The 16,146-nt window shown below is 38.4% G+C and overlaps 1 protein-coding gene across 1 annotated transcript in view; it reads left to right on the forward strand.

The window, feature by feature from the left end:
* Positions 1-16,146, forward strand: part of PLA2G4A (phospholipase A2 group IVA) — a 161,404-nt gene that overhangs the window by 35,452 nt on the left and 109,806 nt on the right. Inside the window, exon 3 of the mRNA XM_043923575.1 lies at positions 14,902-14,983. Within this exon, the coding sequence (XP_043779510.1) occupies positions 14,902-14,983 (82 nt within the window). The remainder of the gene's footprint in view (positions 1-14,901; positions 14,984-16,146) is intronic.

Here is a 16,146-nt window from a genome sequence, read left to right on the forward strand (position 1 = left end):
GAATCAGCCATGGAGTTACATGTATTCCCCATCCCGATCCCCCCTCCCACCTCCTTCTCCACCGGATTCCTCTGGGTCTTCCCAGTGCACCAGGCCTGAGCACTTGTCTCATGCATCCCACCTGGGCTGGTGATCTGTTTCACTATAGATAATATACATGCTGTTTTCTCAAAACATCCCACCCTCGCCTTCTCCCACAGAGTCCAAAAGTCTGTTCTGTACATCTGTGTCTCTTTTTCTGTTTTGCATATAGGGTTATCATTACCATCTTTCTAAATTCCATATATATGTGTTAGTATGCTGTAATGTTCTTTATCTTTCTGGCTTACTTCACTCTGTATAATGGGCTCCTGTTTCATCCATCTCATTAGGACTGGTTCAAATGAATTCTTTTTAATGGCTGAGTAATATTCCATGGTGTATATGTACCACAGCTTCCTTATCCATTCGTCTGCTGATGGGCATCTAGGTTGCTTCCATGTCCTGGCTATTATAAACAGTGCTGCAATGAACATTGGGCTGCACGTGTCTCTTTCAGATCTGGTTTCCTCAGTGTGTATGCCCAGAAGTGGTATTGCTGGGTCATATGGCAGTTCTATTTCCAGTTTTTTAAGAAATCTCCACACTGTTCTCCATAGTGGCTGTACTAGCTTGCATTCCCACCAACAGTGTAAGAGGGTTCCCTTTTCTCCACACCCTCTCCAGCATTTATTGCTTGTAGACTTTTGGATAGCAGCCATCCTGACTGGTGTGTAATGGTACCTCATTGTGGTTTTGATTTGCATTTCTCTGATAATGAGTGATGTTGAGCATCTTTTCATGTGCTTGTTAGCCATCTGTATGTCTTCTTTGGAGAAATGTCTGTTTAGTTCTTTGGCCCATTTTTTGATTGGGTCATTTATTTTTCTGGAATTGAGCTTCAGGAGTTGCTTGTATATTTTTGAGATTAATCCTTTGTCTGTTTCTTCATTTGCTATTATTTTCTCCCAATCTGAGGGCTGTCTTTTCACCTTACTTATAGTTTCCTTTGTAGTGCAAAAGCTTTTAAGTTTCATTAGGTCCCATTTGTTTATTTTTGCTTTTATTTCCAATATTCTGGGAGGTGGGTCATAGAGGATCCTGCTGTCATTTATGTCGGAGAGTGTTTTGCCTATGTTCTCCTCTAAGAGTTTTATAGTTTCTGGTCTTACATTTAGATCTTTAATTCATTTTGAGTTTATTTTTGTGTATGGTGTTAGAAAGTGTTCTAGTTTCATTCTTTTACAAGTGGTTGACCAGTTTTCCTAGCACCACTTGTTGAAAAGGTTGTCTTTTTTCCATTGTATATCCTTGCCTCCTTTGTCGAAGATAAGGTGTCCATAGGTTCGTGGACTTATCTCTGGGCTTTCTATTCTGTTCCATTGATCTATATTTCTGTCTTTGTGCCAGTACCATACTGTCTTGATGACTGTGGCTTTGTAGTAGAGTCTGAAGTCAGGCAGGTTGATTCCTCCAGTTCCATTCTTCTTTCTCAAGATTACTTTGGCTATTCGAGGTTTTTTGTATTTCCATACAAATTGTGAAATTCTTTGGTCTAGTTCTGTGAAAAATACCGTTGGTAGCTTGATACGGATTGCATTGAATCTATAGATTGCTTTGGGTAGAATAGCGATTTTGACAATATTGATTCTTCCAATCCATGAACACGGTATGTTTCTCCATCTGTTTGTGTCCTCTTTGATTTCTTTCATCAGTGTTTTATAGTTTTCTATGTATAGGTCTTTTGTTTCTTTAGGTAGATGTACTCCTAAGTATTTTATTCTTTTTGTTGCAATAGTGAATGGTATTGTTTCCTTAATTTCTGTTTCTGTTTTTTCATTGTTAGTGTATAGGAATGCAAGGGATTTCTCTGTGTTAATTTTATATCCTGCAACTTTACTATATTCATTGATTAGCTCTAGTAATTTTCTGGAAGAGTCTTTAGGGTTTTCTATGTAGAGGATCATGTCATCTGCAAACAGCGAGAGTTTCACTTCTTCTTTTCCTATCTGGATTCCTTTTACTTCTTTTTCTGCTCTGATTGCTGTGGCCAAAACTTCCAAAACTATGTTGAATAGTAGTGGTGAGAGTGGGCACCCTTGTCTTGTTCCTGATTTTAGGGGAAATGCTTTCAATTTTTCACCATTGAGGGTAATGCTTGCTGTGGGTTTGTCATATATAGCTTTTATTATGTTGAGGTATGTTCCTTCCATTCCTGCTTTCTGGAGAGTTTTAATCATAAATGAGTGTTGAATTTTGTCAAAGGCTTTCTCTGCATCTATTGAGATAATCATATGGTTTTTATCTTTCAATTTGTTAATGTGGTGTATTACATTGATTGATTTGCAGATATTAAAGAATCCTTGCATTCCTGGGATAAAGCCCACTTGGTCATGGTGTATGATTTTTTTAATATGTTGTTGGATTCTGTTTGCTAGAATTTTGTTAAGGATTTTTGCATCTATGTTCATCAGTGATATTGGCCTGTAGTTTTCTTTTTTTTGTGGCATCTTTGTCTGGTTTTGGTATTAGGGTGATGGTGGCCTCATAGAATGAGTTTGGAAGTTTACCTTCCTCTGCAATTTTCTGGAAGAGTTTGAGTAAGATAGGTGTTAGCTCTTCTCTAAATTTTTGGTAGAATTCAGCTGTGAAGCCATCTGGTCCTGGGCTTTTGTTTGCTGGAAGATTTCTGATTACAGTTTCGATTTCCTTGCTTGTGATGGGTCTGTTAAGATCTTCTATTTCTTCCTGGTTCAGTTTTGGAAAGTTATACTTTTCTAAGAATTTGTCCATTTCATCCAAGTTGTCCATTTTATTGGCATAGAGCTGCTGGTAGTAGTCTCTTATGATCCTTTGTATTTCAGTGTTGTCTGTTGTGATCTCTCCATTTTCATTTCTAATTTTGTTAATTTGGTTCTTCTCTGTTTCTTAATGAGTCTTGCTAATGGTTTGTCAATTTTGTTTATTTTTTCAAAAAACCAGCTTTTAGCTTTGTTGATTTTTGCTATGGTCTCTTTAGTTTCTTTTGCATTTATTTCTGCCCTAATTTTTAAGATTTCTTTCCTTCTACTAACCCTGGGGTTCTTCATTTCTTCCTTCTCTAATTGCTTTAGGTGTAGAGTTAGGTTATTTATTTGGCTTTTTTCTTGTTTCTTGATGTAAGCCTGTAATGCTATGAACCTTCCCCTTAGCACTGCTTTTACAGTGTCCCATCGGTTTTGGGTTGTTGCATTTTCATTTTCATTGATTTCTATGCATATTTTGATTTCTTTTTTGATTTCTTCTATGATTTGTTGATTATGCAGAAGCGTGTTATTTAGCCTCCATATGTTTGATTTTTTAAAAAATTTTTTCCCTGTAACTGAGATGTAATCTTACTGCAGTGTGGTCAGAAAAGATGACTGGAATGATTTCAATTTTTTTGAATTTTCCAAGACCAGATTTATGGCCCAGGATGTGATCTATTCTGGAGAAGGTTCCGTGTGCACTTGAGAAAAAGGTGAAGTTGATTGTTTTGGGGTGAAATGTCCTATAGATATCAATTAGGTCTAGCTGGTCCATTGTGTCATTTAAGGTTTGTGTTTCCGTGTTAATTTTCTGTTTAGTTGATCTATCCATAGTTGTGAGTGGGGTATTAAAGTCTCCCACTATTATTCTGTTACTATTAATTTCCTCTTTCATACTCATTAGCGTTTGCCGTACATATTGCGGTGCTCCTATGTTGGGTGCATATATATTTATAATTGTTATATCTTCTTCTTGGATTGATCCTTTGATCATTATGTAGTGTCCTTCTTTGTCTCTTTTCACATCCTTTATTTGAAAGTCTATTTTATCTGATATGAGTATTGCGACTCCTGCTTTCTTTTGGTCTCCGTTTGCGTGAAATATTTTTTTCCAGCCCTTCACTTTTAGTCTGTATGTGTCTCTTGTTTTGAGGTGGGTCTCTTGTAGACAGCATATATAGGGGTCTTGTTTTTGTATCCATTCAGCCAATCTTTGTCTTTTGGTTGGGGCATTCAACCCATTTACATTTAAGGTGATTATTGATAGGTGTGGTCCCGTTGCCATTTACTTTGTTATTTTGGGTTCACGTTTATACAACCTTTCTGCATTTCCTGTCTAGAGAAGATCCTTTAGCATTTGTTGAAGAGCTGGTTTGGTGGTGCTGAATTCTCTCAGCTTTTGCTTGTCTGTAAAGCTTTTGAATTCTCCTTCATATCTGAATGAGATCGTTGCTGGATATAGTAATCTAGGTTGTAGGTTATTCTCTTTCATTACTTTAAGTATGTCCTGCCATTCCCTTCTGGCCTGGAGGGTTTCTATTGATAGATCAGCTGTTATCCTTATGGGAATCCCTTTGTGTGTTATTTGTTGTTTCTCCCTTGCTGCTTTTAACATTTGTTCTTTGTGTTTGATCTTTGTTAATTTGATTAATATGTGTCTTGGGGTGTTTCACCTTGGGTTTATCCTGTTTGGGACTCTCTGGGTTTCTTGGACTTGGGTGGCTATTTCCTTCCCCATTTTAGGGAAGTTTTCAGCTATTATCTCCTCATGTATTTTCCTCATGTAGTATTTTCTCATGGCCTTTCTTTTTGTCTTCTTCTTCTGGGATTCCTATGATTCGAATGTTGGGGTGTTTCACATTGTCCCAGAGGTCCCTGAGGTTGTCCTCATTTCTTTTGATTCTTTTTTCTTTTTTCCTCTCTGCTTCATTTATTTCCACCATTTTATCTTCTACCTCACTTATCCTATCTTCTGTCTCCGTTATTCTACTCTTGGTTCCCTCCAGAGTGTTTTTGATCTCATTTATTGCATTATTCATTTTTAATTGACTCTTTATCAAACATTTCTTGCATCTTCTCAATTTTTGTCTCCAGGATATTTATCTGTAACTCCATTTTGTTTTCAAGATTTTGGATCATCTTTATTATCATTATTCTAAATTCTTTTTCAGGTAGATTCCCTATCTCCTCCTCTTTTGTTTGACTTGGTGGGCATTTTTCATGTTCCTTTACCTGTTGGGTATTTCTCTGCCTTTTCATCTTGTTTAGATTGCTGTGTCTGGAGTGGGCTTTCTGTATTCTGGGGGTCTGTGGTTCCTTTTTATTGTGGAGGTTTTACCCAGTGGGTGGGGTTGGACGATTGGCTTGTCAAGGTTTCCTGGTTAGGGAAGTTTGCGTCAGTGTTCTGGTGCATGGAACTAGATTTCTTCTCTCTGGAGTGCAATGGAGTGCCCAGTAATGAGTTTTGAGATGGGTCTATGTGTTAGGTGTGACCTTGGGCAGCCTGTATGTTGACTCTCAGGGCTATGTTCCTGCGTTGCTGGAGAATTTGTGTGGTATGTCTTGCTCTAAAACTTATTGGCTCTTGGGTGGTGGTTGGTTTCAGTGTAGGTATGGAGGCTTTTGGACAGTCTCTTATTACTTAAAGTTCCATGTAGTCAGGAGTTTTCTGGTGTTCTCAGGTTTTGGGCTTAAGTCTCCTGCCTCTGGATTTCAGTTTTATTCTTCCAGTAGTCTCAAGACTTCTCCAACTATACAGCACTGATAATAAAACTTCTAGGTTAATGGTGAAAAGATTCTCCCCCGTGAGGGACACCAGAGAGGTTCACAGAGTTACATGAAGAAGAGGAGAGGGAGGAGGGAGATAGAGATGAGCAGGAGGAGAAAAAAGGGGACTCAAGAGGAGAGAGACAGATCTACGCAGTTGTCTGTTCCCAGAGTGTTCTCCATAGCCCAGACACCCACAAAGATTCACAGAATTGGATTGGGAAGAGAAGAGGAAAAGAGGAAATAGAGGTGTTCTGAGGTAGAAAACAGAGAGTCAAGACTGGGAGAGAGTAATCAACACACTCCTGAATAAAAATGGGAACTGAATATTGGATTCTTAAATGTCCACAATTTATATCATATACTGAAAAACAAAAATTAAAAATCTAGAGTAGAGGTTAGACTCTTAAAAATACAATATTAAAAACAAAAACCAAAACATGCACAAAAAAATTTAGAAATATATATGAAGTTTGGTTTAAAAATAGGGCTTCTCTTTTTTTTTTGTAAGGTTATAGTGTAATGAAAATGAAAATTAAGGAGTAGTAGAGGAGTAATAGAGGACTCTAAAAGGAAATAAGAGAAAAAGAAAAATAGAAAATAGAAGAGAAAAAGGAAAAAAAAAAACAAGAAAAAAAATTTTTCCTAATTAAAAAAATCATAAAAATCTATGAAAATGAAAGTTAAGGAGTAATGGGGGAGTAATAGGGAATTTTAAAAGAAAATAAAAGAGAAAAAAGAAAAAAAGAAAATTTTTTTTTTTTTTTTTTACTTAAAAGTAAAAATATATCTAGGAATTTCTCTGGAGCTGTTGCGGTCAGTGTGGGTTTGGTTCAGTTTCAGATAGCTCCTCGTTCCAGCTTACACTTCTCGATATCTACAGGCCCCCTCCGGTGTAGTCAGTGTTACCTACAGGGATTTTAATCTGTTGCACTGGTCCCTTCTGAAGCGGTTCCCTTTGTTTATTTGGCTTCTGTTTGCCGTCTCTTCAGTGCCCAATTTCTGCCCTGACACAGTCGGGCGGAGGTGTTCTCTTATTCACGTTGCTAGTTCCGTCGTGCTGCGGGGAGGGGCTGGCGCTGCTTTCCCTGCCTACGCTGCTCAGGCTCCCAGCTGCTCTATATGGAGCGTGCCCTGTGCTGCGCGCAGTTCCAGCCCTCGGGTGTTCCACAAAAGCGCGGAACAAAAAGCTGCGCCTGCTTTTTGTGCCTACCCCATCGGAGCAGCTCAGGCAGCCAGAAGCTTGACGGGCGCGCTGTCCCCGGGTGCGGTGCGCCTTCTCCCCTCCGCCGCGCTCCCAGTCTCAGTTTCCGCCGCGCCAGTCGGGTGTGTGCACCTTCTCCCCTCCGCGTCCCCAGACCCAGTTCCCGCCAGCGCCGGTTGGGTGCGTGCGCCCTGTGTTTAGCCACGACCCTCCTGGCGGATGTCGACCATCCAGAATCTCAGGAGGTCTTTCATTAGAAACTGGAGGCCTGTTTGCAGTGCGGTAGGGGATGCGGTCCTTGGGGCCGAGCCTGCCCCTTTCCCCTCCCCCCTGCCTCCGACGGGGCTGGGCCGGTCTGCAGCCTGCGAGCTCTTCTCTGGACTTGCTCGGTCCCTTTGTTCTGCGAATGGCAGGCAGTGTGTTTGGGCCAGTTAATTATCTCTCTCTCTCTTGCTATCCCACAGTTTAAGTTGGTAACTCACAAAAGCTCCCTCCAATTGTCCTCAGGGCACTCAGGCCCAGTCCTTACCCTAGGCAATGCTGCCCGCTCCTCTCCGTTCTGCCCCCACTTGGTGGTGGTGGATGCGGGCGTCTGGGGTACTTTTCTGCTGGGAGTTGCTTTTAGGCACGTAATCTGTGGGTTTTATTTATTGTTCCCCTCCCAGTCAGGTTGCCCTCTGAGATTCAAAAACTTCCCCCAGACCAGCCAGTGCGAGGGTTTCCTGGTGTTTGGAAACTTCCTCTATTAAGACTCCCTTCCCGGGATGGCGTCCTTAGCTCTTTTGTCTCTCTTTTTATCTTTTATATTTTGTCCTACCTCCTTTCGAAGACAATGGGTTGCTTTTCTGGGCGCCTGATGACCTCAGCTAACGATCAGAAGTTGTTTTGTGAAGTTTGCTCTGCGTTCAATTATTCTTTTGATGAATTTGTAGGAGAGAAAGTGGTCTCCCTGTCCTATTCCTCCGCCATCTTGGCTCCTCCCTTGGGAAAAGTTCTTTCTTTTATTCTTTTCAGGCCCTCAACAGATTGGATGATGCCAACCCACACTGGAGGTGGCAATTTCCTTTCCCAACTCCAGTGATTCAAGTACTCATCTTATCCGCAGACACCCTCATAGACACACACAGAAATGATGTTTAATCTGGGCACTTTGTGGCCAAGTTGACAAATGAAATTAAACATCACAGTTACTTTTAGGAAAATGCTTACTTACCTTGTAAAACCTCATTCAGTTTTTATTTATTTTCTGTGGGAAGTGGTAACTCAGATTATTTAGTCTGCAACCATCACAAGTGGAATTCAATGTCTTCCTTTTACTCTAAATCCGTTGTGCCTCTAGATAATTCCAAAAAGATAATCATCTCATCTTAAAAGATTTCCACAGATGGTAAAATTATCCCCCAAACTTGATATTCAATATTGCCTTGTGTGAAATTCTAATGTTGGAATCTGGGTTTGTAACAGGGGACCCTTGAGAAATCCCATGTAGTTGGTAATATTATAGTTGCCATTTTACAGATGAGGAAACCGAGGCTGCAAGGGGTTCCCAGACTTAGTTCCAACATGTGTGTGAAGGCTTCTCCACATCAACAAACAATTCTTAGACACTAGCAGAGTGACCAAGAATTCAACTCAATTCTATGATTATAAAATGCATAATTATATAATTATAAAATTGTTATGGTGATATATGTATATTTGATTATCTGAATAACCAAATATATATACATTTCTTATAAATCATAGCATTGCAAGGGTAGAAAATGAAGATGGAAAGTACAAAACACTATATTGTAAATTCCTTCTGACCTTTGCCTATGTCTTTTAGATATTAATCACTTTACAATTAATGCTTAAGGGAAAGAACATGTAAGACAAAGAGGTTTTTTAACAAGTCCCTTAAAATAAGGGTATATTATCCAAAATATTATCTGTAAATATATTCATATTTCCAAGTCTGTTGGGTCTACTAGACTTAAAGTTCACTGCTAAAAATCATCAGTGCAAAGACATCTTAGATTTGAATGAACATGACATATCACGTAGGTCAGTAATTCTAAAACAAATAAGTATCTGACACCCAAAGCACTTTAAGGACTTATGGGGAGAACTTTTCAAGAGCACTTTTCTTGTGTTCTAGTGAGCCCCTCCAAGAGGAGAAAGGTATATATATACTTCACAGGCCTTAACTTAGTCATAATTACTCCTAGGAGAGTGTAGATTTTTTTCAGAATTATTGCTACCTGAAAACTGGGTGAATGTTGAACCAAAAGACACAATCAAGCAAAAGATCAAGAGAAGGAAGGATTTACTATTTGTGGCAAGTAAGGAGAATGCCAGGATTCTTTCCCAAAATAGTGTCTTCCAAACTGCAAAATTGGGGAAGTTTTAAGCTCAGAGTACATGCATCTTCATGAAGGGGCTTGAGCCTTTAGTTTGGCATAATTGTAGCAAAGATTGACAGAGTCCAAGCTTTTGTTGACTGAAGTCACAAAGGCTAGAAAAGATGAACATCATCTTAAAAGGTCAATATCATCTTCCCTTAGGTTCCAGTTGATCTGGTGGTTGACAGCTTCAGGCTTATCTCTACCATTGAAATAGAACTAGGAGTCTTAACAACTGATATATTATCTTGCTTTTGTTATTTCTCTTGCCTGATAATAATCCTTTTTCCCTGCATTCATTTGTTCCCTTAAGATCATTAATTGCTGAGACCTGTTCAAGGGCAAGCATTGAGGCCAGGCTTAGATCCCTAAATGGCTCAGGCCAAAAATGGCTTCTCTTATGTCATGAAAGTCATACCTGACTCTCTCTCTGGGACTCCCCCAAACCTATCTGCTTACAGTATTGAGAGAGGGGGAAAAAGCTAATGTTAAAAAAATTTTTTGTGTGTGTTGTCTTATAGCTGGGTAATTACCATTTGACTAGAATTTATATCAATTAATATTTGGGTGATTATTTACTTTTTATATTTTGAAGATATTAGAGTCACAATACATTCATGGTGAATATCATTAAATGAGTATTTTAGATCCAAGTTGTCACTATCAATTTTTTAAATTTGGTACTGGTTTCACTGCTAGAGCAGTCCCAGTAATCCTAATTAAAACAAGACCTAACATCTTCTAATTTCAGTGAAAATGAGCTCTACTTGAATATTTAAAGATGTGTATATTATAATGTAATGTTATTACTCTATTTGACATATATAATACTTACTGTGCAAGTGGAAAGTTTCTTGTTCATGAGGGAGAGGAAATGCAAGTCATATTTCTGATTATAATTTTCCTTATTGATGTCTGATAAAGTTAAATTTTGTTGCCAAATTTGGTGTTTTGGACATTAGGGTAATTTGTACATATAGCCAATCCATGACTAATAGTTCTTAAAGCAAGTTTAGATAGAACTGTTGATTTTAAATAAACTGATTGCTCTTTTCTTTAAAAAATGTGCAAGAAGAATGCACAAGGTCTGTGCCTCTTAAATGTATCAGAATGAAATCACACTAGGATGTGACATTGAAAATAAGTATCTTATCTAAACAAGCATCTTGACTCTTGGATGACATCAATGCAGCAATTCTTTTTAAAATTGCTGAGATCTGTTTGAAGTTGCCTGTGGCTGATTACAGTGATCACGATCTCTGTGTTCAGTATTGAGATTCTGTAGTCCTTACCATCCTAATAGCCTTTAGCTTTAATTTGAGTTAAAATCAGGCAATGGCAGTTGAACAGAAAAAAAAAAAAAAAGTATGTGCAGAATCTACCTTCTCTTCCATCAGATTTGTTTTATGATTGTTCTTTGGTTCTGTTGTACCCGGATCGCGGAATTCCACCAAACACCACAGGAGCCGCGGATCGATGCAAAAACAGTGAGAAACTTTATTACAAGCTCGAGCAGGGACTCTCTTCACACAAAGGGGAAGGAGCCCCCAGTGAAAGCCGCGAATCATTTTTATACTGTATAGCAGGGGAAGAGGGAAGGGAAGCTTAAGGGGATTGGTTAATTCTTACTGTGCAGCAGGGGAAGCGGGAAGGGAAGCTTAAGGGGATTGGTCAATTCTTCAACTAAGGATGTCTTGTTAGCTACTGATTGGTGGGTTAGAGTAAGGGGGGGGTGAGGGACTTTCCTGTCCTCCCTTGATTGGCTCCTTGAGTTTCTTTTTCTTTAAATTTCGTTTTCTCTCCTCGGAGGGGGTTTTATTCAAAATGGCGGTGCTATCCTAAAACAGAGTCGTTTGGGTTTCACATTTCACAGTTCTTCTTTGTAACAGTAGAACTTTCAACAGATTAGGATAATCATCAAATTGATTTTGTATAAACTGATTAGTTCTTTTTTCCCAATCATTTTAGTTACAGAGGTCAGTATAATTCTCCAGAATGAATTTAATGCAGTAGCAGTTTTCATGATGACTTAGAAATTGTAGTTGTGGGAAAAAAAAAAACAAAAAACAGGGGGTGGGGATCATGATTTGCACTATGAAAAAGATTTTGGATAAGGAAAGATACTGAGTAAGGTAATCCAAGACCTGAAGGCAAGGCTTAATCTTGGTGACTGAGTCAGGGCATTGAGCTTATATTTGACGTCTCACTTGAAATATGGCATCCTTTTGTTGACTACCAAGTAGCATTGCGCTGAGTCATTAGGTTCCCCACCGCACCACAGGGAACACTGGTTTTGTATTCAATAACATATTTCCTCTGGCATCATTCCTAAGACATAACCAAAAGCCTCTTATCCAAGTTAGAAGCTAGCCTAGTCCATACTAGTTTGAAATTATTTGTGATATTGGCTCCAGGAAACATGGCTCTTTACGGCACTTAAAAAGAGCATAGTTTTGACACTCTTGTTTTGAAGGTAATTTACTGGTCATCTGAAGATTTGTGATGCCTCCAAAATTAACTTATAAAAACCAAGAAAGTGGTTGCTCCTTATCTTCTGTGAGCAGTGTGCAAATTCATATATACAAGTTCTGATTGTAGTTAGTAAGATAGAATTGAGGCTAATGGAAATAAAAACAGATTAAAATGGAGAGTTGAATGATAGAGAAAATTACTCAATTACTAGAGAGACTTTAGATTAACTTCAGATATAATAGACTAGATTATAACTATCAGTAACACTTTAATAAATGGAAGTAGCCCTTTCTTACTATCATGAATCAGTGTTCGTATTATTATTCTCTGTAAGTAAAGGAATATAGAAAGAATAAAGACACTGGGGACAGGAAGACTGGTTTCTAATTCAATTTTAGCTTTTATTGTCTGTGAGATACTGGAAATTACTTACTATCTCAGAATCTCACTTATTCATCTGTAAATATATATAGTAACATCTATTTTGTAGGATTATTGGGAAACAGAATTTGCACCTATTAGAATATTTAACATATGGTTCATTTGCAATGAATCCTTACAATAACAATATCATCTCTTTGCACATGTTATTAGTAAACATTTGACATGAGTACATTTGTAGCAATTTCAAAAATTGTGTTAAATAATAGATGAGTATTGATAATCATTTTTATCTTACAGGGAAGGTTTTAGACATTTGAAAAATCTTGTGGTATTTAAAGTTCTAGGATATGAAAAAAAGAGCCTAGATGGTTTGGGGAGTATGTGCTATTTAATATTATATATGATAATTGTTATTGAAAAGTTCTCTTTAGTGGAGAAATCTAATCCATAAACAGGGTTTTCTTTTTTTTTTCATAAACAGGGTTTTCAAGAGCCTTTACTTATTCTTGTTCAGGCTCAGACATCATTTGTCTGGAATCTTTCTGTTTTTTTTCTTTTTTGCATGTGGATGTCTAGTTGTTCCAGCACCATGTGTTGAAAAGTCTTTGTTTTTTTCCTTTGTATTACCTTAGTTCCTTTGTAAAAGTCATTTGACTATTTGTGGCTTGGTCTATTTTTGGGTTCTGTATTCTGTTCCATGGATCTATTTGTCTATTTTTTCATCAATACCATACTGTTCTGATTACACTAGCTGTTATTATTTTACTGATGTCTAATTCCATTGTGAGAATAGACATTGAATTTTTGTTCCATGTGAGCTTAAGAATAATATGTATTCTGCTGCTGTTGGATGAAGTAGTTTATAGTTATCAATTATGTCTAGTTGATTGATGATTTGTTGAGTTCAACTCTGTCAATACTGATTTTCTGCCTGCTGGATCTATTCATTTCCAATAAAGGGGTATTGAAGTCTCAACTTACGATAGTGGATTCTTAATCTCTTTCTTCTTTCTTTTGGTCATGCCAAAGACATGCAACTTCTTAGTTTCCTGACCAGGAATGAACCTGTGTCCCATGCAGTCGAAGCACGGAGTCCTAACCCATGGACCACCAGGGAATTCCTTCGATTCTCTTTCTCTCTCTCTTCCTTTTTTTTTTTTTTTGGTGGGAGGAGTGGTGTGATTTTTGGTAGTAGTATAAGACAATATGCCTGTTTTTAGGCATTCACCTTTTTATGATTGATAATTTCATTTATGTGGAATAACTTTGGCCCTTCAGAGCTCTTCTGAATATGGAAGGTATTTCTGTTTGACAATAATCTTGAATAAGAATTATCTTGAAAGATTTTATATGCTTCTGTCTTTTTAAACAAGGTATGCTTATTCATAACTTCATCTCATCTTGATGTTGTTGTAAATCTGAACATAAATTACTCTGTTGATAGAGTGATAGCTTCAGAAATTTTTGAATACTTTATAACATTTACTTCTATATTTCACTACTGCTGGTTCTTTTGAATCTGTTCTTTAATTTTTTTTCCTGCCTCCTTGCTTTTAGACTCACTTCTTAGTATTGTCAGTTTCTTAGCTTCTTTTAATTAGTTATGGACTTTTCAACCAGTTTAGCAAGCCTATTAAAATTATGAAAAGTAGGGGTAACTTGGGTTTCCCAGGTGGGTCAGTGGTAAAGAATCTGCCTGCCAATGCAGGAGACACGGATTTGATCCCTGGGTCGGGAATGGCAACCCACTCCAGTATTCTTGTCTGGAAAATCCCATGGACAAAAGAAGCCTGGTGAGCTACAGTCCATGGGGTTGCAAAGAGTTGGCTATGACTGAGCACATGAGAGCACGCATGTGCATACACACACACACACAAACATATACAGTAGTAACTTATAAATGTGAAAGTGAAAGTGATGTCACTCAGTCGTGTCCGACTCTTTGCAATCCCATGGACTGTAACCTACCAGGCTTCTCCATTCATGGGATTTTCCAGGCAAGGGTACTGGAGTGCTTGCCATTTCCTTCTCCAGGGGGTCTTCCCGACCCAGGAATAGAACCTGGGTTTCCTGCATTGCTGGCAGATGCTTTACCCTCTAAGCCACCAGGGAAGTTTTTGAGTCTCTCCTAAAACAAAAATACTTGAACTTTAGATAAAGACTGTAATCTTTTCAGTTGCTCAGAGAATTTTGTGAATTCCTGCTTTCCCATTCTGCTTTGGTGAGTAGAATTGTTTGAGAACTAATTTCCAGTTAAGTGTTTAATAAAGTCTTCTACCTGTTAATATTTCCTATGTGCATACAAGCTCTTAGGCTAGTAGAAAGTTTTGACATTGTCATGTATGGTTTTAACAGATATGTTAAAATTAAGTGGTTTGCTGGTTATTGTTTTAGATCCAAAGGATTTTGAAAACTGCTCTGGAAATGTTATACCAAAAAAAGGAGGGGGGGTTTATTGAACAGTAACAATAAGAACAAGCAAATTTAGATAATGCAAACATCTTCCTCTGAACTTCAGCTTTCTAAGGCAGGTCTTACTTATCACCCAGTACAAAGCCTGATTGTACACCGAGAAAGCCTGCAGTCCTTATTTACATTTTTCCTCAGGGCTTGATAAACCCTGTAAAGTAGGGACTGCAAAGCTGTCCTAGCAGTCAAGCTGTAGGGACATTTTAAAGCATGATCTAAATGTCTCAGTCCTCTGTGCTACAGAGAGGAGAGGATCAAAAAAGGAAGAATCTCAAGATCAAAGAATGTTTCTGGTATGCATGTTACTTCCTTTCTACTGGAATATTTTCAATTTGTCTCAAGGAAGGAATGAGAACAATTTGCTTGAATCCTATATTTCAGGTTTGTTTTAAATTCATTATCGTTTATTTTCTTCCAGGTGGAGCACCATTATTCCCACAAGTTCACAGTAGTGGTGCTGCGTGCCACAAAAGTGACAAAGGGAACCTTTGGTGACATGCGTAAGTTCCCTTATTTGCTCTTCTGTTGAAAATACGTAAATATGATTCACTCTTCAGTGGCTTGAGTTCCTTGACAAGCCAGGGGCTGTCCCTTCTTCAGATGTGGTTATCTTTGTCTACAGCTTTGAATGCTAATATTTTGAATGGTTCTCTGATGCTCTGTTATCTGTTGGCATAGTGTTCTACGTTGACTTTACATCAGTTGCGAGTTCAGTTCAGTTCAGTTGCTCAGTCGTGTCTGACTCTTTTCGACCCCATGAACTGCAGCATGCCAGGCCTCCCTGTCCATCACCAACTCCCGGAGTCCACCCAAACCCATATCCATTGAGTTGGTGATGCCATCCAACCATCTCATTCTCTGTCGTCCCCTTCTCCTCCTGCCCTCAATCTTTCCCAGCATCAGGGTCTTTTCCAGTGAGTCATTTCTTCACATCAGGTGGTCAAAGTTGCGAGTACTTGGAGTCAGATAAAATGACTGTCCTATGATATACAGAGTTTCGGATTTCAAAGACATTTGTACTCTCCTTTGAGGACTGAGTCAAGACTTTAAATTAGCTGCCTCTGTGAGATATTGTGCCTATAGGATTTTTTTTACAATGCAGTTTATCTAATTCTTACTCCTTTAAGTTGTGTTTTTTGTGTGTGAAAATAGCTATAGAAACTGGTGTGGGACAGTTTGAAATGATGTGAACGAAAGCCTGAGGATAATTTTGAATTAACTTGTTGGCAGTATCCTTCTCTATGTTTTAAAATGCAGTTTTCAAAAAAAAAAAAATGCAGTTTTCCTGGTTAATCTTACCATTCAAACGACTGGGAGTCATGGATGTGGGAATACAAAGAAAAATGAATAAATACTGTGACGCTGAGTTGGGTAAAGTTGATTGTAGATTATTGCTAAAATATAGAAATGGCAATCTACCTCTCAGAACGGGTTCTGAGGAAAGAATGGAGATTGCCATTAATCAGTCTGGGAAACAGGGAAGTCTTTCCTGTTGAAATGGCATTTAAACTGGTACTTGAAGGAGGAGGATCTAGTGCTCAGAGCAGGGAGAGTCTCAAGCAAGGAAAACAGCATATTCAAGGGTGAGAGAAAGGCAGAGTACTTGTGGGGTCGTGAGCTGTTAGACACACAGCAAGGTGAAGGAGAACGAGACTAATTCAAC

This window comes from Cervus elaphus, chromosome 14, assembly GCF_910594005.1.
Source record: "Cervus elaphus chromosome 14, mCerEla1.1, whole genome shotgun sequence".
Classification (NCBI taxonomy): Eukaryota; Metazoa; Chordata; class Mammalia; order Artiodactyla; family Cervidae; genus Cervus; species Cervus elaphus.